We start from the raw sequence: 23,044 nt of genomic DNA on the forward strand, positions 1-23,044 counted from the left end.
GGTCCTCGGACCCAAACCTATGGTAAAACTACACACACCATTATACCTGGGTACTAGACAGAGCCAAGGTATTGCATGGTCCTCAGACCCAAACCTATGGGGAAACTAGATACTTACAGGAAAATAGAAGTGGTAGACAGAGCCAAGGTATTGTATGGTTCTCGGACCCAAACCTATGGTAAAACTACACACACCATTATACCTAGGTACTAGACAGAACCAAGGTATTGCATGGTCCTCGGACCCAAACCTATGGGGAAACTAGATACTTACAGGAAAATAGAAGTGGTAGACAGAGTCAAGGTATTGCATGGTCCTCGGACCCAAACCTATGGTAAAACTATACACACCATTATACTTGGGTACTAGACAGAACCAAGGTATTGCATGGTCCTCGGACCCAAACCTTTAGGGAAACTAGATACTTACAGGAAAATAGAAGTACTAGGCATAACCAAGGTATTGTATGGTCCTCGGACCCAAACCTATGGAGAAACTAGATACTTACAGGAAAATAGAAGTACTAGACATAACCAAGGTATTGTATGGTCCTCGGACTCAAGCCTATGGAAAACTAGATACTTATAGAAAAATAGAAGTACTAGACATAACCAAGGTATTGTATGGTCCTCGGACCCAAGCCTATGGAAAACTAGATACTTATAGAAAAATAGAAGTACTGGGCATAACCAGGGTATTGCATGGTCCTCGGACTCGAACCCATGGAGAAAATAACTATCTGGAGAAAAACCAAAGCGTTACTTAAAGTCAAGCTATGCTACGATCTTTAGATTTATATCCGAAGGATAACAGATGGTTTCATGAGGCTAACTCCAAAATAGAATACGAATATTGAGCAGAATACAATAGTAAAACAAACAAAAGAAAATATCATTAGTTGGAAGCGAAGTATTAAGTATTCAATTCAAACGGAAAGTATACAACTCCCTTACAACGCCATTGAGGCAAGAAACAAAATGAGATAAAAGAGAAAATAAACAAATGTATCCTATGTCGTATACTAGTATCCTCAATTCAGTGGGCAAATTAAGTCAATAAGTAAATCAAAAGGTTTGGGCAAAGGCCTAAGGGCTTGGTTTCGAAAGGTCCGCCAGAGGACTTGCCACGTCTTGAGGTATTTCCTGACCCTCGGTTACAACTTCCCCCAACGCTATCTGGGGCTCAACCTCCTCGGATGGTTGATCAGTTAACGGCGCATCCTCGGCGGTCTTATCGTGACTCTCAACCGATGGTAATGAGGATCCCTCCTCGGGAGCGGCTGGTGCAACCTCGCGAATGGCGATAGGGTAATATACCCTGTCCTCCTTTCTAAGATCAGATGAGGCATCAACCCCTGCTTGGTTGAGGGCTTCATGCCAGGTTTGAGAACAGTAATGCCTGCACATTGCAGGAACTTGAGCCCGAAGGGTGGCTTCAGTCTTAGCCACCCCCTCTGCGAAAGCATTCTCCTCTGCCTGTTCTACAGAGCGTTCAGCGTCTGTTTTTGCAAATACCGCCTCGTCTTTGGCTCTCACAGTCTCATCCCTGGCATACTCGGCAACACCTTTTTCATGGATTGCCTTGGTCAACTGTTCCTTCACATAGGTAATGTTCTCTTTGACAGTTTGTAATTGACCCTCAACGTCTTGCAAGCGATTAGTTTGATCCTCAGCTTGCTTCCTGGCCACGGCTAGGTCAGAGACAGCAGTATCCCTGGCCTTCGTCATTTCTGTCAGATCATCGGTCGCCTTTTTTAGGTCGGCCTCAGATCTCTTAAGAGTATTGGCAGCCTCCAAGAATTTGTTGCGCTCTTGCGCTAAGGCATTGCTATGGTCATTAACCTCCTCGCCCAACCTGAAAAGGGCCTGGATAGCCTGCTAGTAAAAACAAGCAACTTTGTAAAGAGAAAGAAAGATACTAAGCGACAAAATTTTGAATAAAGTGAATAGGTGCCAAAGGACCTACCATGGCTAGATATTTCTTAAGGTCGAGGACAACCTCTGACCCACTCATATTCCTTAGCTCGGCCATGTTAATGGGAAGAAGAAGAGATTTCTCCAGGGCCTCGGCCACGAGAGCCCCCTCGTCTCCTTGAGACTCCCGCATCGACGCGTTATCCATCAGGGGCTGATCATGGAGCATGGCAGCGGGTAGCCAGGCTTGAGCCTCGGACTGCTGGGTGGCCTTCTTACCCTTCCGTTGACCACCGAGTTTCAGTTGCTTCTGAGGCCTGCGAAACCTACCCTCCTCGGATGGGGAATGGGATTTGCTCCCATCCATTGGCTCCTTACCCTTGGAAAGTCTTTTCCTTTTCGGGTCGTGAGATCCGGTCTGAGGGTCTGATACTATGGGGACAGAGGACTACCTGGTTTCCATGGTTAGAATCTGGGGCTGAGGTGCTGGGGGCTAGGGCTGTGACTCCTCTGGTACACCCTTCTTGGAACCGCCTTCGAGCAAGTCAAGAAGATTGGTTTGGGGCTGTCTTTTTAAACCCATCTCAGCCTGAATACCAACTCTTAGGGACTGGAGATCGGTTTCGGACAAATGGGGGTCTCCTAGGTCATTAAGAGGATCCTCGGACTAATTAGCTAGGTCAAACACACTATATTCGTCCTCGGAGGAACTCAGTTCAACCACCTCCCTTGCCTTCTTAGATAGTCCTTTCTCGGCCACCGTTACTTGCTGGGATGAAGAGGGGCCTGATAGCGGAATGCCTTCAGGTATATAAGACCCCTCAGTAAAAGCAAAACCGTCCTCCACCACGGTAATCTGCGTAAGCCGAGGGTCACGAGCTCTAATTACGTGCTTCGGGACTGGGAATGATTTCAAAGCTGGGTCGCATCCGAGGATTTGATGAGCAGCTCTGACCTGGTTATCAGGTTCGTTCAAGAAGAGGTCCGACCTAAGAACGGTTTCCAAATCCGCTTTGTTAACCAGGTGGAAATGACGTGCAAAGGCGTGCGGATCTGAAGCGGAATGCCTTCAGGTATATAAGACCCCTCAGTAAAAGCAAAACCGTCCTCCACCACGGTAATCTGCGTAAGCCGAGGGTCACGAGCTCTAATTACGTGCTTCGGGACTGGGAATGATTTCAAAGCTGGGTCGCATCCGAGGATTTGATGAGCAGCTCTGACCTGGTTATCAGGTTCGTTCAAGAAGAGGTCCGACCTAAGAACGGTTTCCAAATCCGCTTTGTTAACCAGGTGGAAATGACGTGCAAAGGCGTGCGGATCTGCGAAAAGAAAAGCGAAATTCCTATGGTTAATCAACCAAATCGAATATACAGGTATAAAACTTGAAAATACTGAAACCTAGATTGTCTTGTACTTCAGATGCCCTACCTGGCTCCCCCTCTACTGTTGGGCAATGAAAGCCGTTGTGCCACTCTCCCGACACTATGAGGAAATCTTGGGTTAACCCCTTATTGGAGTCAGGAAGACACTGGATAAGACGAACCCTATCGTCCCTTGTCTTCATATAGTACGTCTTATCCCTCAGGTGATGAAGGTTGTAACACCAGTTCACATCATGGTGAGTCAGTCTCAGCCCCATTTTCTCATTCAGGGTATCTACACACCCTAATATCCTAAATACATTCACGACACATTGAGTAGGAGTTAGGCGAAAATGCCTAAGGTAATTGAGGGTCACCGGCCTCATAGGGATTCTCATCCCTCCTTCTACAAAAGCGACTATCGGGATCACGACTTCACCATCTCTCCTCTTAAGGTACCACTCCCCTTCTTCGCAGTACTTCAAACTCACATTATTGGGTATTCCATAGTCGACAATGAATTTGTTCATCATCTCGTCGGATTCAACCAACTTCTTAAACTTACCCATTCCCCAAAGACGACTAAAAGTCTTAAAAGATGAAAAGGAGGAGTAAAATCAAGGAAATTTGGGGTCGCTAGAAAAAGAAGACTTACAGAAGTATGACGATACTCTTCAGATAGTGTACAAGTCGAACCAGATTCAAATCATACGCGTCAATAATTGTAAGCGCGAAAATGATGGAACTAGGCGGTTCAAACAGGTACTTATACTCCCCCTTAGGTTTCCCAAATGTAACCGCTTACTCATAAAAGCAAAAGATCATGCCGTTGAAAGTGGGAAACGTGGTGCTGCCAAAATTTAATGCAGGCACCCATTAAGTCTTAAAACGCTAAAAACGCGCATCGGGCAGTCAAAAAGCCGCCAGCATCAACACGAACCGAGGTAGAGCGACTCGTCTAGAGGGCCCACTGGTATTAAAACCCTCATCCCCGTCCGAGGGAACGTGCAGCAGGGTTTTAAAGGGCTATTGTGGGGCCCGTGGGCCTGATAGCCTCGGCCCATCGTGTAGCAGGCCCAAGGCCCATGCCGAGGAACACAGACTATCCAAGGTTAAATTAGGGAAAGCCTCTTTTCCAAATCCACGCCGAGGACCTCCTCATCCTCGGCCTAACAAGGGTGATTTTTGGGGAAGACCAAGCCCAAAGTAAGCTGTCACCCTCGCATTTAATGCATTCACCTAACCCCCCTGGCCGCATTAATGGGGATATAACCCCTTGGCAGGATAACGTTGATCAGAGTGAACCACTTGAGTACTGATAAGACCTCTGATGGGACGGACGGCCAGAAGAAAGGCAAATGGATGATCAACAGATGGAAGAAGGGGATAGAAAGATGAAGATTATATAAGAAAAGCAAGTAAAGTAAAACAGGAGGGGGGGAGAGAAAAGGGAGAACAAAAAGGTCTCCTCGGCCACAGGCCGAGGAGCATCCCCCCATTTGTAAAGAAACTCTTAGTATTTTTTATAAAGAAAGTTCATGCATGGTGATCGACGGCCAGCGCCTAAACCTTTAACCCACTCTCTACAAATTTATTGTTTGGGCTTGATTGGGCTGAAAACCCATTCATACTTTACTCAGGGTCAATCCAAATTGAGTCCCTACACCTATCATTCACTTTTTGTCCTTTTCTATTCTCCAAAATTTGCAAAACAGCATGTGATAGCATATTTTCAATATATAACACCGTAATCAAGAGCAAATTATAGAATTTATTATTATTCCATAAAATGCTTAAATATTAAGTTCTAAGACACAACCAAACAGACCCCGATATTTGCAGTACAGGTTATGGAAAAAATAAATGTTTAAATTAGGTAAATTTTATATAATTGCTAATTTTGGTGTATAAAGCAAGAAAATAATAAAATCGAAATAGGGACCTCAAGTTCTAATTCCATGTCCCAAATTCTTTCAATCATATGTAATGTAACATTATAAAATCTTTTTCTCTTCAATTGGTATGTTACACACACACACACACATATCGAGGTACACAAATGGGAAGGGTCTAAGGTGGTTTGAACTAAAAACATATAATGCCATAAAAGATGTCATTATCACCGAGTTATCACAAATTACAAATTACATTCTTATTATATGTTGTATCATAAAAAATTTTGTTTAATTTTTTTTTGTTAACTATTTTAGTTTATATTTTCAAAATTATGTTTTTATTTTTTTTGATAAGTTCAAAATTAATATCTTGTCAACGTTATCTTTTAATCTTTCCCCCTGAATTAAAATCCTAGTTGTCTTCTCAAAAAAAAAAAAAAAAATCCTAATTGTGCTACTTACTTTTCCTTAATCATTAAAATCCTAGTTGTGCTACTAAAAAAGGACTGGTCATTGATATAAACATAATTCCCAAATATGCATGCCCTCCTCGGATATGATGTTTAGGGTGTGTTTGGATATCGCTTATTTTGCTAAAAACTAAAAACTGAAAACAATAAAAAAATAATTTTCGAGTTACTATTCATACTAAAAACACTGTTCATTTACCTTAATGTACAACTGGTCACAAAAAAAGAAAAAAAAGAAAAAGAAAAAAAGAAGGCAACATGCAAAACGCTAAACGTGGATGTGGGATCCAAACGGTTACTTAGACTTTTAAGTCAATAAAGTAAAAGAAACTCAACTTTTATATATATATATATATATATTTTTTTTTTTTTTGGGAAGAAAAATAAAAGGGAAAATTATAATTTGCCTTTTAACGATTTGGTCAGATCACAATTTAGTCTATAAACTTTCAAGTCATACATTTTACCTTCTAAAGTTTGGATTAAAAGTGAAATTGTTAGGATTCCATCAAAAGACGCCAACTAATATCATTTTCACTCCAAACTTTATGGATCAAAATGTAAGGATTGAGTTGGGCTCAAAATAAGAACAGAAAACATCGTGGAACTAAATTATTATTGAGTCAGACTAAAAGAAAGAATTTGTTTGTCCAAAAATTACAAAATTAATCTATTAATTTGAATATAATCTAGCTCTCTCTTTTTCTTTTTTCTTTTTTAATTTTTTTAATTTTTTTTTATTAATCTAAAATTTAAGAAGTCAAATATAACAATTAAAAGTTTATGGACTAAATTGTGATTTTGCCAAACAACATATGGAATCTAAACAAATATGTTGACAACTTAAAAAGATAAATATTCCTCAAAAAAAAAAAAAAAAAAAAAAAAAAAGATAATTTAACACACCAGACAAAACAGATAAAAAACAACAGCTTCTGGTTATCTTAAAAATTGATAATGGGAAGACATGCAGTGAAGGTATATAAATATAGATGCATGTACCAGAACAAGTCTTTTTGGTGGTGAGTTTGTAAATCAAGACAATGATCCCCAAAGCATGGATGAATTCTGAGCCAATGTAGAAGTGGTTGAGATCATGAATGGTAAGCTTCAAAGCCACCAAAGCTAAAAGCGCAACCATTGCACCAAGACAAATCTTCATCCTCATAGATTGCCTCTTCACCCATTCAGACAACACATTTATAGGTGAACTCCTCTTCCTACCCATGATGATCACTCTCTTAGCTCTAGCTAGACACACACAAACTCAAACCAAACAAGAGAGAGCGTTTTTGTTTTGATGTAGTGTGGGGGCAAGTAATAAGAGTAAGAGAACCTTTTTTAAAGATATGAAGAGGGCCTGCACTTGGTATAAAATATGGAAAGTTCTTAGTTTATGTAGCATTTATTTTTGTTTAGCAAAAAAGATGTAGCATTTATTTTGTTTCTATGTTGGTGGGAGCTAATGAGGGGATGACACGTTGGATATATTTAGGGTACTGGATTCTATTTGAAGTGGGTATGTGTAATTTCCTTGTTTATAGACTACTGATTTCTGGAGATGTAATAAAAGTAATGGTTGGATTAATATGTGTCTTTAGTTCATTTGTCAATAGATTATTTTAAAATTTTTTTGATACAACTTTCATAAGAAATATAGAAATTGTAAAAAAATCATAAAAATTTTAAAATATTTTCTAAACTAATGCCCTTAGAGCATCGATTTAGTTTTTCTAAAATTAATATATTATTAAGTTTTGACTTTTTTGGGACTTTAATTTACCATTGAAGTCTTGGTTGAAGGAGGTGAAGAATTGAATGGAAGTTTTTTTTAAGAGGGTAAAATGTAATTTTATTGTTGTTATTATTATTATTATTGGGGCATTGCCATACAAATAGAAAACTACAAAATTTTCAATAAGAGAAATTGTATAACCTCCTATAAGGAGAGAGAGGGATGGCCCCTTCCCCTTAGTAACGAAGTGTCTTTCTTAGTTCTTAACTTATTATTCCTCCTTTTTCTCAACCACAAAAACAAAAGAAACTTATTCTCCTTTTTTACTCCCTTTTTTATTTTGAAATAATTATTATTTTAGAATTTTATTATTTTGCATACCAATTAAGGGGATTGATCCATTTGAGTAATTCGGCTGATATGGTTATAAATCCAACGGTTTCTTACCTTGTAAAGCGCATGAAGCTATATCTTATATAAAAAAAAAAAAATCCATATTTCTAACATTTCTTTCTATTATATTTATTTATGGATATGCTTTCTCAAAAAAAAAAAAAATTATTTATGGATATTCATTTTTTATTCTTATCTAAAACCTGTAGTTGTATGAAATAGGGAATTATCGTCCGATCTGAGTCATGTATTCCATCATGACTCAGGGTTTTGCATAAGGCTATCTTACTTTTTCATCCAAAAAAAAAAAAATTGTAATTGTATCGTGCCAAAAGTTATTTATTTAAAAAAAAAAAAAAAAAAGAGATTTTGACAGTCTATTGGTATCATAGTATTCTTTGTGATGTTTCATGAATGTGGTTCAAATTCAACTTCTTTTTTTTCCTAACAAAATTTTTTTTTCTCCCACTTATTTTATTTTATTTTTTAAGATCTAGTAGTGAAATTAAAATTATTAATTAAAAAAGGGAAATGTCATATAGGATGCAGCGTCCTAGATGGAGTGGCAGACATGGTTCCCTCCCTAAGCTCCCTTGGGCGAGGCCTAGAATAAATTCCTTGGGTAGCATTCATTTCCTAGCAGCCTAGCAAGGTCCATCATCCTATCATGCTCAAGTATTATACAAACTAGTCGCTAACCCGTGCGATGCACGGAAAAGTTTTTGACTTTGAAAAAAAAATCATAAACCTGCAAAGTAATTTACAATTCTTAAATTAATAAAACAAAACTTCCAATAGTTACACACACACACACACACACACTCAAAACTAATATAAACTGTAAATATATAAACAAAGACCATGATATGAGGAAGACATACCAAGTTTCAAATTTGAGTAGTAATATGACTTCCTCATAGTAATAACAATATAGACAATTCAAAACATAGAACAATATCAAAATTATAATACCTAATTCCATTATCTTTTATGTTGAATCCAAACAAATAATTAATTGAAATTAATCCAAACAAATAATTAATCAACTGAAAATCATAGCTTTTAATAATAAAAAAAAAAATCAAATCAACCTAATTAAATTAAAAGCATTTAAGGTGAAGAATTAAGATCAAACTTCAAAATTTATAGAATCCTCAAATTCTACTTCAAAACCAAACCAAATTCTACAAATCTATACATAACATACCAAATAAAAATTTATCATTCTCTAGGTTCGAAGACATAGGTTGCAGCTTTAATTTTTCTTCAAAAAATAGAGATGCTTTATCTGCCATGTACAATAAAAAAAAATAATTTGTAGAAATTTCAACCCAAAAACCAAACCCACAAAAACAATGTCAATATAAATATGGAGATTAGCCCAAATACTCAAAAGAAAATCAATTCTAAACATAATATAAGAATAAGATAGAAAGAAAATCTTAAATATAAACAAATATCCACATATGTTGAATTGCAATTTTATTAATAATAGCAATATAAAAAAATTCGACATAAAATTTATTAATCAAAGAAGAAAGTTGAATTAGATTGTTTACATTTTTTTTACCATTGACATTCCTGCAGACTTCACGTCATCTAACACAACCACTTATTAGACTTCATGTTATAAAATATAACGGTGCAGCCCATATGGGAAACTTTTATGAAAAAAAAGCATCATGTTGAATCCAAACAAATAATTAATTGAAATTAATCCAAACAAAGAATTAATCAACCAAAAATCATAGCTTTTAATAATAAAACAAAAATTCACATCAACCTAATTAAATTAAAAGCATTTAAGGTGAAGAATTAAGATCAAACTTCAAAATTTATAGAATCCCCAAATTCTACTTCAAAACCAAACCAAATTCTACAAATCTATATATAACATACCAAATAAAAATTTATCATTCTCTAGGTTCGAAGACATAGGTTGCAGCTTTGATTTTTCTTCAAAAAATAGAGATACTTTATCTGCCATGTACAATATAAAAAAATAATTAGTAGAAATTTCATCCCAAAAACCAAACCCACAAAAACAATGTCAATATAAATATGGAGATTAACCCAAATACTCAAAAGAAAATCAATTCTAAACATAATATAAGAGTAAAATAGAAAGAAAATCTTAAATATAAACAAATATCCACATATGTTGAATTGAAATTTTATTAATAATAACAATATAAAAAAATTCGACATAAAATTTATTAATCAAAGAAGAAAGTTGAATTAGATTGCTTACATTTTTTTTTACCATTGACATTCCTGTAGACTTCACGTCATCTAACACAACCACTTATTAGACTTCACGTTATAAAATATAACGGTGCAGCCCATATGGTAAACTTTTATGAAAAATAAGCTTCATTAAAACCCATATATCAGACTACATAATGATTGCACCAGGTAAATGCTGATTTTTGCTTCGGTTATATATATTTATATATCAACGTTTGAGTTTGAGTTTGAGTTTGAATTTAAGTTGGACTTATTAGAGAAATAGAGTTTCACTCTTTGTTAAATTTGGATTAAACAAAAATAATTTTGTTTTAAAAAAATGATAATGATGAATTTGAGTTTAAATTGAACTTGTTAGAAAGATAGAGTTTCACTACTTGTTAAATTTGGATTAAACAAAAATAATTTTATTTAAATGAAATGATAATTTTATTTAAATATTGTGATGATGTTGAAAATTGTGGGAGTTTCAGAGGCTTCGGTTTTATATATATATATATATATATATATATATAGATTAATTAAAATCATATATAAAATAAAGAAAATACTTTAATAACATTTTTGAAATTCACACAAAATAATAAAAAGATAAAATTCATTCTAAATCCTCTAAGATTGGGTCAATTATCATTTTTGGTGTTCAAATTTTGAATTTTGTCAATTTTACCCTTCAAATTTGCATCCGGAGGTTAATGCAGTCATATTGTCTACTTCTGTTAGACAATTTTCCATAATGCCAACTAAAATGACATAATTTTAGGTGATTTTTTAAAAAAATTTATTTTAAATAAAATTTTGAATCATTGAAAAAAGGGTAGCCAAAAGTTGTTAAAATTAGAAAATGAAACATGGCAATTTTGTTTGATCTTTTAATTAAAATAAAGGTATATGCCCAAACCAATGTAGCCTATTTAAAATCCAACCTCTTTGCTCTTCCTTGTCATTATTTGGGCAATGAACTTCAGGCTAACCAGATCTAATTTTTGGTTTATGAGTCAAACTTTGGCCAAAATGGGCAAATGCCCTTTTTGCAAAAAAATTAGCGTTTTGCCTTATTTCCCAAACTAATTAGGGAAATGTCCCTCTTTTGTGACTCAATTTTTCAAAATCGAGTTTCAATTTAAAACTCGATTTTTGGATAATCAAGTTATAGTAAACTGAATTTTTTTTTTTTTTTTTTTTCTGAAACTCAAGCTCCATGAACTTGAGTTCCATGCAATTTTTTAAAGCCCTATAGTGGCGTTTTAACATGCAAGTTTTTTTCTTAAGTCTAATCGCTCCATAGGGAGCCCTAGAGTGGCGTTTTAAAATACCTATAGTGGCATTTTAACATGCAAGTTTTTTTCTTAAGTAAAATTTAAATGGTCAGTTTTGCATTCTGGCAAAAAAAAAAAAAAAAAAAAACTATATACTATTAATTACCCATACACATTACAGCCCAATTATTTAAGATAAAACCCAACAAGCATTTTTATCTAATCAATTATGTATGTATGACCAAAATTCACAACCATCACAGCAATAGCTGAATACATTAAAACTTCTAAAATGACAAAAATACTTTAGAAATTTTTAAAATAGCCAAAATATACCTTTAAAAAAAATCGACATTGCCCTAAATACATCAAAACCATACAATACTCCTAAAACCTCTAAACAATCAAAATACCTCCATAAACATTGATAATAATCAAAATATTCCTAGAACTTCCAAAATGACCCAAATATCTATAAAACCTTTAAAATGATCAAAATACAACAAAACCTTCAAAATGACCAAAATAGTTCTAAAACCTCCAATATGACAAAATATACCTAAAACCTTCTAAATGATCAAAATAGCATTAAAACCTTTAAATGACTAAATACCTGCAGAAACATTCATTTATAATGATTGAAATATACGAAAAACCTCTAAAATGACTAAAATATCCTTGAAATTTCAAAAAGATGAATGAAATACACTCTAAACCTCCAAAATGACAAAAACTATCCTTTAAAAACCTCTAGGATGATTGAAATATGCCCAAATCCACCAAATTGGCCAAAATATCATTGAAACCTCTAAAATTTTCAAAATATTCCAAAACTTCTAAAATGGTTGGAATACATCCAAAACCTTTTGAATGGCCAAATTGAGTTGTAGTTTCAAATTGGCTGGAAATAGTTTCAAATGGAATTTTAATTAAGTTGGAAACAAGAGTAATAAACTTCTCTATTGAACTAGAGTGCTTGCAAAATTGAAATAGATGGGTAGGGAGACTTGGTGCAAAATTAGAATTCTTGCAAAATTTAATTAGAATAGCTAGCATTTGAAAAAAAATATGAGTACAATTAGAATTTGATTTGAATCCTTTATTGAACTTCTTTGTTTTAATATATTACATATAAGCACATTGTATGACAGTGTTAGAGTGAGAAACATGACAAAGCACACCATACTACCATAGTATGTCTATTTGATGAATAGATTAAATAACATTATAAATTGTAATTTGGCGCTTAAATATGGGGTCTATTCAATTGTAGTAATAGAATTTTAATTTTTAGAATTTTGAAACTTTATTAATGCTGTATCACATATAGTAGACTATCTTAGTAATTTTAATATACTTGTAGAGTGAGACACGTGATGAAGCACATTGTATGACAATGTTAAGTATGTAAAGTAAGGAACATAATCCTTTCCATTTGAAGTTTTCTCCATTTCATTTATTTTACAATTAAAATTTTATTTTGTATATATAATATTGTATAAACTGTCATGTCATTTTAAATTGTAATGATGTGACACTTTGTACTTTTTTAGATTTGTAAAATTTAATTATAAAATGTGAAGGCTCAAATAGTGTAAAATACTATAGCTTATTTAGACACCAAATTTTAAAAACACGGCTTGATTGCTTTTATTTTAACTTATTTAAGTGCGGAACAAGAGTAAATGATACGCAATAACCAAAACTACTCTTTAAGCCATAACTATAAGCAACAACAAAAAACATAAAGCTTAAAGAGTAAGGGAAAAGAGATGCAAATACAAGATAACACTGAGCCGTATTATCGAAGAGGAAATTGAAGTATTCGATGGAAAACCTTTCCACGGTCCTTCAAGTTGAAATTGATCAACTAATAAATAAAGTTGGAGTACACAAATATCAAAAAGGCCATTCAAGCCTAATATACTTAATGTACCTAAACCCTCTAAGTTCCAACTATCAACGGGTTTCACGGAGCCATGTCTTCACTAGTTATCCGGATCCCGCAATTAGCTCCAAATTGCATCCGCCAATTGACGGCTTTTTCCAATACTTCCCATATGCACCAAAACTTCTCTCAACACTCAGATTGGGTGAGGTAAATGTTTGGACTAAGATGGAGATGTAGGAGTAGAGGAAAACTTTAGAGAAATAGTGTAGATGATTATGGGTATACAATCTCTAACTCTCAAGTGTGTATCTAGTGTTTTCTCTCTCAAAAGTTCCTTGGAAAAACTCCTTACAATTTTGTCGGTAATGAGAGCTTACATAAAGTTGATAAAGGTATGAGATAAACACACTTTAAAAAGGGCAGTGAGTTTCGCAGGTTACTCGAGACTTGGCTTGAGTCGCAAAGTGACTTGCGAAATCTAGCTTAGCAAGAGAATTTTTAGATTCTAACATGTGCTTCTCGCATGGCCTATTGTGGGTTGGCACTCGCGAGCCAGTCGCGAGCTACTCGTGAAATCTCCTTCTTCATAGATCTTTACCAAACTCTCACACAAAACCCTTACATTGAATCCCACAAAAAATACAGAAAAATGATTGAACAAAATTACAATCAAATTTGACACGGAATCAATGCCAACATAAAAACATAATTGTAAATAACAATTTTATAAAATGAATCCATTCCAAATTGAGAGGTTCATTTTCACTAAAACTAATGATTAAAGAGTTTGTTCACATGATAAAGAGAGTATATCCATTTGGCTCCACACAATTTGTGATATCCAAAATTTATTATATAGTTAGCATATGATATATTATAAATATAGATAGGTCTAAGATTGATTTTTGCTTTGGCTTGATATTGTGAATGTTTTGAAATTTGAATTGTTTGTCCCCATTGATAGTAGAGAAGAAATATAAACTAATGTGTCACCAATTATATTAAAAAAAAAAAGGCAAATCAACATTTATTTATTTATTACTATGTTATTGAAAGGAAAGTTTCATCAATCACATCTTTTAATTATTACATTAGTTTATGAGGTTTTTTTAAATAAAATATGTAAGGTTGAATTTATTCAACCATGTGTTGGCTTTATTTAGTGCCAAATTTACTTATAATTCAACAATTAAATACCCTGTATTTAGGGGGAATCATGTAAGGGTTGTGTGTGAGAGAGTGTAAAGAATACAAGTGTGTGTGTGTGCAATAAAGAGCATTCTCGCGAGTGACTCGTGACTAATGACCCGCCAAAGTGTCACACGTGTGAAGTATGCAGGAAGTTAAAGGGTCATGACAGCTGGAGTACTACAGGACAAAAAGGACAGTCTAGCCAATCAATTTTTTTGCAACTGAAACTCGCGTCTTGTCCTAGTTGTGAATGAGTTGCCAAAACCCCTTATTTTGCAAAAAAATGACTTATCACATTCCTCACATTCCCTACTATAAATACTCTTATACCTATGAAATGTAGAGAGCTTCCATAAAGAATTTTGAGAGATAAACCATAGAGAAAAACAAGATTGACTCATCCACAATCTTAAACATTTGATTCTCCAAATTTCTCTACTCTCACCTTCTCCATTGTCATACCCTTGAGAAGATACTTAGCCAAATCCTCACCTCACCATACCCATATCAGTGAAAAGGTTATTTAGTGCTTGGGAATCAGTTCAGAGAGGACCAATTCATTTGGTTGATGCAATGGGCTTATTGCGGGATCTAGAAAGCTAGAGAAGACACGATTAGGCTTAACCTTGTTGGAGCAAGAAGCTTGGAGGGTTTAAGTGCATTGGGTAGATTAGGCTTGGAGGGTCTATTGCTATTTATGTATCCCAACTGATTTTCTAGTGGATCATTTTACCGCTTGGAGGGCGGTGAAGAGGTTTTTCGCCGAATTCTTCAGTTTCCTTTTCAATAACACGTGCCAGTATTATCTTTGTGTTTGCATCTCTCTAACTCTTACTCTTGCCTTTTAATTGCTACTATAAATGTGATTAATTATGGTTTAGAGTGGTTTGTTTATTTGGGTATAGCTTGTACTTATCATTCTACACATATATTGTTTGGGTATAAGCTTGTGTTGGTTATTTTGAAATTAGGGGTCTAAACATTCACTAGTATTTTACACACCAAGTGAACTTTCAAAATTTATAGCATTTCATGAAGCAAACCCAATTTATTGATTGTAAACAAGCAAAATAGAAAGATGTAAAGTCAAACTAATTTCAAAATAAGGTGCACACTACAGATACTTTGGGCACGCATTGTTTGTATATTTGTCTAGATTTGATAGAGTTTGGAGGAAAGGCGTGGAGTGAGGAGAACTTCAAGAGGAGTTGCTCTAGGCAAGTTAATGCTTAGGCCTTCAGTCATGTTGAAAGTTCAATATGGGTATGAAACACCCTTGAACGTTTAGATCCCCAATAACAAAAATACCAACACAAGCTATATAACAAACAACTTATGTGCGGAAAATCATAAATAGCTTATATCGAAATAGAGACACAATCTAAACCATAAATAATCACACACACAACTGTAATTAAATGGTAAAGATAAAGGGAAGAGAAATGCAAACACAAGGACAACACTCGATGTGTTATCGAAGAGGAAACCGAAGCCCTCGGCGTAAAACCTCTCCACCACCCTCCAAGCGGTCAATAATCCATTAGAAAATGTAGTTGGGATACATGAACAGCAGTAAACCCTCCAAGCTTAATCTACCCAGGTACCTAAGCCCTCCAAGCTTCCTGCTCCAACGAGGTTGCGCCGAACCTTTTTCTTTTCTAGCTTACCGGATTCTACTATAAACCATAGCATCAACCAATCACCATTGGTTTCTTCCCAAACTGCTTTCCTAAGCACCAAAATAGACCTTCTCACAGACGTGGCTGTGGTGAGATAAGAGTTTGGTAAATGACCTCTCAAGGGTATGACAATGGAGAGGAAGAGAGTAAAGGAATTTGTAGAGTCTCTTTAGATGAAGATTGGGGATAAGGCAATCTTGTTTTTCTCTAGGGTTTTCTCTCACAAAATTCTCTCTGGAAACTCTCTCAATATGATGGGTATAAGGGTGTATATATAGTAGGGTGAGAAGGGAATGCAAAATGTCAGTTTTTGCCAAACAGGGTAAGTTGGCGACTTGGTCTCGTGGCTTGTCCGAGTCGCGAGTTCAAGTCGCGACGTAACGGCCTAGCCAGTCTGGAACTTTTGTCCTGTAGCGTGACAGCTGGCGCGACCCTTCAGCTTCCCAGTGTGCCTCTCACGTGCCAGCTTTTGGCGGCTTGCCAGTCGCGATCCACCCGTGAGCTCTAGCCGCGAACTTCTGTTTTTCTTGCACACTCTTGAGCTTTTCTTCACAACTTCTCACACACTACCCTTACAATTTTTCCACCTAAATACAGGGTTGCTAAGTGCTAAATTACAAGCAAATTAGTCACGGAATAAAACCAATTTAAATGGTTGATTAAATTCAACCTTACACATGTCCACTGGCATATTCAATGGTGTTTGAAACTCAAATCCCTGAAGCAAGCGAGCTAGTGTCAAGTGTGACACTTGAAAGGCAAATTTTGAACCAGGGCAAGATCGTCTCCTAGAACCAAATGGTATGAACTCAAAATGTTGACCTGAAGCATCTACATTTGCATGGTTTGTGAGGAATCTCTCTGGCAAAAGCTCTGCAGGGTTCTCCCAAACTCTTGGGTCTCGATGCAACTTCCACACATTTACAAACAAATGAGTACCCTTTGGAATGTAATAGTCACATACATGACAATCTTCCATTGCCTCGTGTGGGACAGACAGAGGGACTGGTGGGTATAAGTGCAGGGATTCCTTGATTATGGCTTGGAGGTAAACAAGGTCATTTATATCATGCTCTTCCACCCATCTTTCTCTTCCTACTTTGAGATCGACCTCTTCTTGGGCATGCTTTAAAGCATGTTGGTTGTTTAATAATAAAGACAGGAGCCAAGTCAAGTTAATAGATGTAGTGTCTGACCCACCTAAGATGAGCATCTACAACAAGTAATTGAGACCACAATTAGAATTTGAATTTCATTCTAGTGCACTGCAATTTATAAGTAAAATAAATTATATATTTTATAACTTATAACTATGATATTATTGGAATGAACCAATGTCAAGAAGTCGAACTAGGACCAGGACTCGGACCTTGAGTAATTACGGTGTGCAACTTCTAAAATTCTTTAGTCCATAATGAATGAAGTACTAGCTCTGCTTGTTTCAAAGATTTATCAATTAGGGGTATGGACAAACAAAGAATATCACTTTAGTTGAAGGACGTGTCAATAGTAGTAGCCAGGGTGTAGGTTTTTCCTCTTGTAATTTTGGGTTTTATTTTATTGTCCTTCGTGTTACTTACTAAGGAATATTCTTTTTATGGATTTAAGGTTTACATTTATAAAGGGCCTTGGTTTGGGCTCTTGTGTAATTTTAGGTGTGGCACAAGCACAACATGTGTTCTAAAATTGCTATATGTGGGCTTTGTATTCTGTTCTATGTGTACGAGAGTACTAGGTCAAAGATTTGCCTCTTTTAAATTAAGTGGAATTTTTTAGTGATCTCGCTAGCTAGTATGTTATAATTTCCTCTCATACAATCTCTACATAGATGTCTACCACTTATAATAGCACAAATTAGCAAATTGTAAAATTGGATGTCTTTTAACTTTTTATAAGATGAAAATCATACCGTTGTTGTTGCCTTGATGATGGTTTCACGCGTGTGGCCAGACATAGGGTTCTCAATCTTAGATAGCATCACATCAATGAAGTCCAACTTGTCTCTTGGCTCATCACCATTGACCCTCCTCGTAGTATGTTCATCAACCCAACTTCCTACTAGAGAATCAAACTCCTTTGCAACACGCTTCATGAATTTCACTTGCCCAAACAGATCAATCCATTTTAGAAATGGAATTAAATCCGAAATTACTGGGACCCCCGCTGCATACATAAAATCTTTAATAATTTTCCCTATATGTTGTGCCTCTTCATCATTTCCATCATTACCAAAATATCTCTTCCCTGCAATCACTTTGGTGATTATATTCAAGCTTAGGCGTCCAATCCAGTCACTAATAACCACCTTAGCTTGGTTGTTGTTGTGCTTGTTGCTTTTGCAAAGAGAGTACAAATCTTTAACCAAAGTGTCAACCTCAGAGACTCTCATGATTTTAAGAGTCTCTAGGTGGCGACTAGAGAGGAGTTCAATCATGACTAGCTTTCGCATCTCTTGCCAATATGTTCCATATGGTGCAAACCCAAATGCTGCATAGTTGTAAACAAGGTACTTTCCATGGCTGGACATTGGACGAGATGCGAAAGCCTTGTCGTTTGTAGTGAAACACTCCTTGACTGCCTCATGATTGCTAATCACAAGTGCATGTTTCATGCCGAATCGGAACATGAAAGTTGGACCATGTTTGTCAGCCATGGCTGCCATGGTTCGGAACATTGGGATTTTGCCAAGAAATTTATGAATTTGACCTATGATTGGCAAGGCACCTGATGGTTCTGGGGGTAAGATACCATTATTTTTGTTACTAACAATTGTAACCCTCCAAAGTTTGTATAAAAGTGACACCAATACTAAGACTCCCGAAGTTGCAAGTAGATGAGAAATAATTTCCATCGTCTCCCTCAATCTTAGGAGCTTTTTACTTCAAATTTGGTGGGTTCTAAGGGTGAGAACAGAGAAGAGAGAAAACCAATGAAAGAATGCCAATTAGTAGCTTGAAAGTTGAATTGGGTTGCACAAAATAATCACTTTTGTAACTACTTATAGATGGTTTATTATAGTGACCAATGAGTGTTGGCAAGTAAAAAACAAAACTAGTACTCTTTTTTATTTTTATTTTTTTAATGTAGAAATGCTTTCACTATTCGGCATGTGCATGCAAATGTTAAATTAAGTTTATCATGAGCATGATATCAACATTAAAATATATTATTTATAAAGAAAACCTTAAATACATTTATTTTAATACCGACTATGCCTTTGTTCCTAAGGAAAGAGGATTTAGATTCGTGGATGGTTGTATTGACCATTAACTCCAACGCCAATGATGACTTTTCTTGGGTTCACATGATACATCAAACAGATTCTGTCAATCTGATTGGAAGCTTACTAGAGTTTGTTAGTACAAAAAGGTTAGTGATATAAGTTTTTCAATTAAAAATGTCTAGAAGGAATAATTCTCAGATTAAGCGTGGAAATACAAAACAAATGCATTGGAAGAAAATGAAGTTCCTAATCAAATGCAATTACATATTCAAAAAAAAAAAAAAAAAGGTGTAATTACAATACACAATAATTATTTTTGGTAGAAGTTTTAAATAATAGAAAATATAAGTTTTCAAAACACAAGCATTCCATCACTCGAATATTATAATTTCAAATAAAAATATTTAGAATATTTGGCTAATACATTGAGACTTTGAATTGACTTGGCATAATCCTGGTGATTATGAATGTGTAAATTCGTTCAATTCACTACAAAATGAAAGATATATATATATATATATATATATAATCAAATCATTGGAAGTAGATCGAGAGTGTGAGCAGAGAAAAATTGTTCAACTTGATTTGGCATAATCTTGCTGATTTACTAATTACCACTTTTTTTGTCACTTAATAGTAGACTTGTGATTTCGTACTCATTTTATAATTTAGAAAAAAGTGAAGATGAAAAAGTTGATAACAACAATTTAACTTTTTTTTTAAAAAAAAAATGATGAAGCCATAGAGGAAAAGTTGATAAGAATGATTAAATTGTTATTTCTATATGGAAATTGATAAAATAGTATATTTGATAATTAAATATGATATTTGCTTGAGGTAATGTTGCAGTCTCCATGAGACAGTTAATATAATTTTCACCTGGAGGAGGAGGAGAAGAATCAACTATGACTTCTAAAACCTAAATTTTATTATATAGTAAATATGATATTGTATTAATAAATTTGAAGTCTTTATTACAATAGATCAAGTTAGGATTTTATGTTGATTGTTGCAAATATGATCTTGCATCATATATGAATGACTTCATTTTGCAAAAAATAATAACATTTTTAGTTGCAATTGTAGGATTATTATATAAAGTAACAAGTTTTCTACACAAGATGAATATGCTCTCAAAAAAAAAAGAAAAAAAAGAAGGCGAATTTCACATAAAACAATAGTTTTTCATACATTCACACATGCCTCGATAATGATTTCACTTGGATTTGGGGCTAGTTATCCATATTCCAGTCTACAAGCAAGGTAACGTGTCCACCCTCCCTTTCACATGAGGCAAACAACAAGTGGACTTAATAATAATTAGATAGTGACGATGAAGGGTCTGTTTGGAATTCACTTATTTTGCTGAAACTGAAAATTTTTTGTTGAAAGTATTATAGATAAAAGTAAAAATTAACTGAAATAAAACACATGAATAGTATCAAAAAATGCAATAAAACTCATAAATAATAACAAAAATAAGCTAAATAGTAAAATAAGTTAGCAAAAATATTTTTTGCGAATACGAAATCAGNTATATTATATATATATATATTATATTATATATATATTTATATAATTGAATCATTGGAAGTAGATCGAGAGTGTGAGCAGAGAAAAATCATTCAACTTGATTTGGCATAATCTTGCCGATATACCGATTACCACTTTTTTTGTCACTAAACAGTAGCCTAGACTTGTGATTTCGTACTCATTTATAATTTTAAAAAAAAAGGTGAAAAGAAAAATGTTGATGACAACAATTAAACCTTAAAAAAAAAAATGATGAAGCCATAAAGGAAAAGTTGCTAAGAACGATTAAATTGTTATTTCTATCTGGAAATTGATAAAATAGCATATTTGGTAATTAAATATGATATTTACTTGAAGCAATGTTGCAATCTCCATGAGATAATTAATATAATTTTCACTTGGAGGAGTAGGATCAACCACAAATTCTAAAACCTAACTTTTATTAATATGGTATTAATAAATTTAAGTTCTTTATTACCATAAATCAAGTTAGGATTTTACGTGTTTCTCCCCAAAAAAAAAAGTTAGGATTTTACGTTGATTGTTGCAAATATGATCTTGCATCATATATGAATGACTTCATTTGCATAAAATGATAAAAATTTTAGTTGCAATAGTAGGATTATTATATAAAATAATAAGTTTTCTACATAAGATGAATAAGTTCTCCAAAAAAAAAATGGCGAATTTCACATAAATCATTAGTTTTTCATACATTCAAACATGCCTCGATAATGATCTCACTTTGGATTTAGGGCTAGTCATCCATATTCCAGTCTACAAGCAAGGTAACGTGTCCACCCTCCCTTTCACATGAGGCAAACAACAAGTGGACTAAATAATAATGTTAGACAGTGAGCATGGAAGCGGTGTTTCAGGAAAAGAGCTCTCTACCTCGGACTGGGTGGGTGATTTGGCATCAAGGAAGACCAGTAAAAGTGTCCGACGAGATCATCCTTCAAATCAGGGCGGCACCGACGAGCACGTTGGGTTGGTGCGACGAGGGACTGAAAAGGGCATGGAAGAAAATATTTCCTCTCACTCCTACCAGTATCAAAACGGGTTCTCTTCCACTGGACCATCCTGCATGGGGTCAGACCCCAACCCCTGGTGGGTGTTCATCACAGACACACCGGTTTTGTCTTGGGAGGAGACGGAGGAATTGAGCAAGCAGAGAAGGCCATCTGTGATGCCCACTTCGACGAATCCGGGTGGATAATCCAAGAAAGGAAATTGGTGGATTTCAGAGGAATGGCAACAGCTCACATGGGAATCACCCAATGCTAAAGCTAGTGCAGATTCTAGATCCGGTGAAGATATGCGACATGCTAATCTGTTGCAGGGAGGATGTAGAGGGAATCCTGAAGTATTTGATGGTCTGGAAACCGAAATGGAAGAATTCCAAGGACCTATTGAGGAAGTTAGGATGGAGTATGGTGGAAGCAGCTGCAATGAATCCTAGTCAAGTTGAAGTTCCTATTGGGCAGTTTGTACAGATGAATATCCTAATGTGGAATTGCAGAGGTGCTCTGAACCCGGATTTTAAGAGGCGAATTTTTGAAATGTCTGTGAATCACCGCCCTTCGATAATGGTAATTACGGAGACTAGAGTAGGAGGTGATAGAGCTGAGAATATCATTAGTGGTTTACCATTTGATGGGTTTATCACTACTGATACGATTGGGTATGCCGTGGTTTGTGGGTTCTATGGAACAAAGATGAGGTTGATATTTCCTTTTGGCTTCGACAGAGCAGGAGATCCATGCTACTGTTAAGGTATGTGCCTCGAACCTTTCTTGGTTATTTACTGCTATTTATGCGAGTCCTCGTATTGCTGAAAGACGTATTTTGTGGTCTAACATTGAAGAAGTTGGTCACTTGCACACACTGCCCTGGCTAATGATTGGTGATTTTAATGAAGTCTTGTGTGGTGAGGATAAATTTGGGGGTAATCATATAAATATTAATAGGGCGTTAGACTTTAAAGCTATTCTGGACTCTTGTAATTTTGTGGATTTGGGTTTGCTGGACCCAAATATACCTGGACAAATAAGAGGCAGCTAGCAAATTTGATTTTGGAACGGATAGATAGATGTTTTGCTAACCCGTTGTGGAGAGTGCTTTATCCAGAAGCAGTTGTCACTCACTTACCCAGAACTTATTCGGATCATCACCCGGTCCTAATTGAGCTTTGTAAGCCCAATCCGGATAGGGCGAATAGACCGTTTCGCTTTCAAAGCATGTGGTTGTTACA

At 35.2% G+C, this 23,044-nt stretch overlaps 1 protein-coding gene across 1 annotated transcript; it reads right to left on the bottom strand.

The window, feature by feature from the left end:
• Window positions 1–15,507: 15,507 nt before the first annotated feature.
• LOC112007057 (cytochrome P450 CYP82J17) lies at window positions 15,508–18,944 on the bottom strand. The gene is made up of 3 exons (XM_024039374.2): window positions 17,944–18,944; window positions 16,714–17,247; window positions 15,508–15,600 (listed from the first exon to the last, which is right to left on the bottom strand). Exons 1-3 carry the CDS (start codon window positions 18,883–18,885, stop codon window positions 15,508–15,510), a joined length of 1,569 nt encoding a protein of 522 aa, XP_023895142.1. The 5' UTR covers window positions 18,886–18,944.
• Window positions 18,945–23,044: the final 4,100 nt, after the last annotated feature.

The sequence above is a fragment of the Quercus suber genome, unplaced genomic scaffold (genome assembly GCF_002906115.3).
Source record: "Quercus suber isolate HL8 unplaced genomic scaffold, Cork oak 2.0 scaffold_435, whole genome shotgun sequence".
Lineage (NCBI taxonomy): Eukaryota > Viridiplantae > Streptophyta > Magnoliopsida > Fagales > Fagaceae > Quercus > Quercus suber.

Coding starts and splice junctions, on each gene's coding strand:
- LOC112007057 (XM_024039374.2), bottom strand. CDS start 18,885: ATGGAAATTATTTCTCATCTACTTGCAACTTCGGGAGTCTTAGTATTG. Junction 17,248..17,943: donor TCATCAAGGCAACAACAACG/GTATGATTTTCA, acceptor TACTTGTTGTAG/ATGCTCATCTTAGGTGGGTC. Junction 15,601..16,713: donor CATTGAATATGCCAGTGGAC/ATGTGTAAGGTT, acceptor TGAACTTTCAAC/ATGACTGAAGGCCTAAGCAT.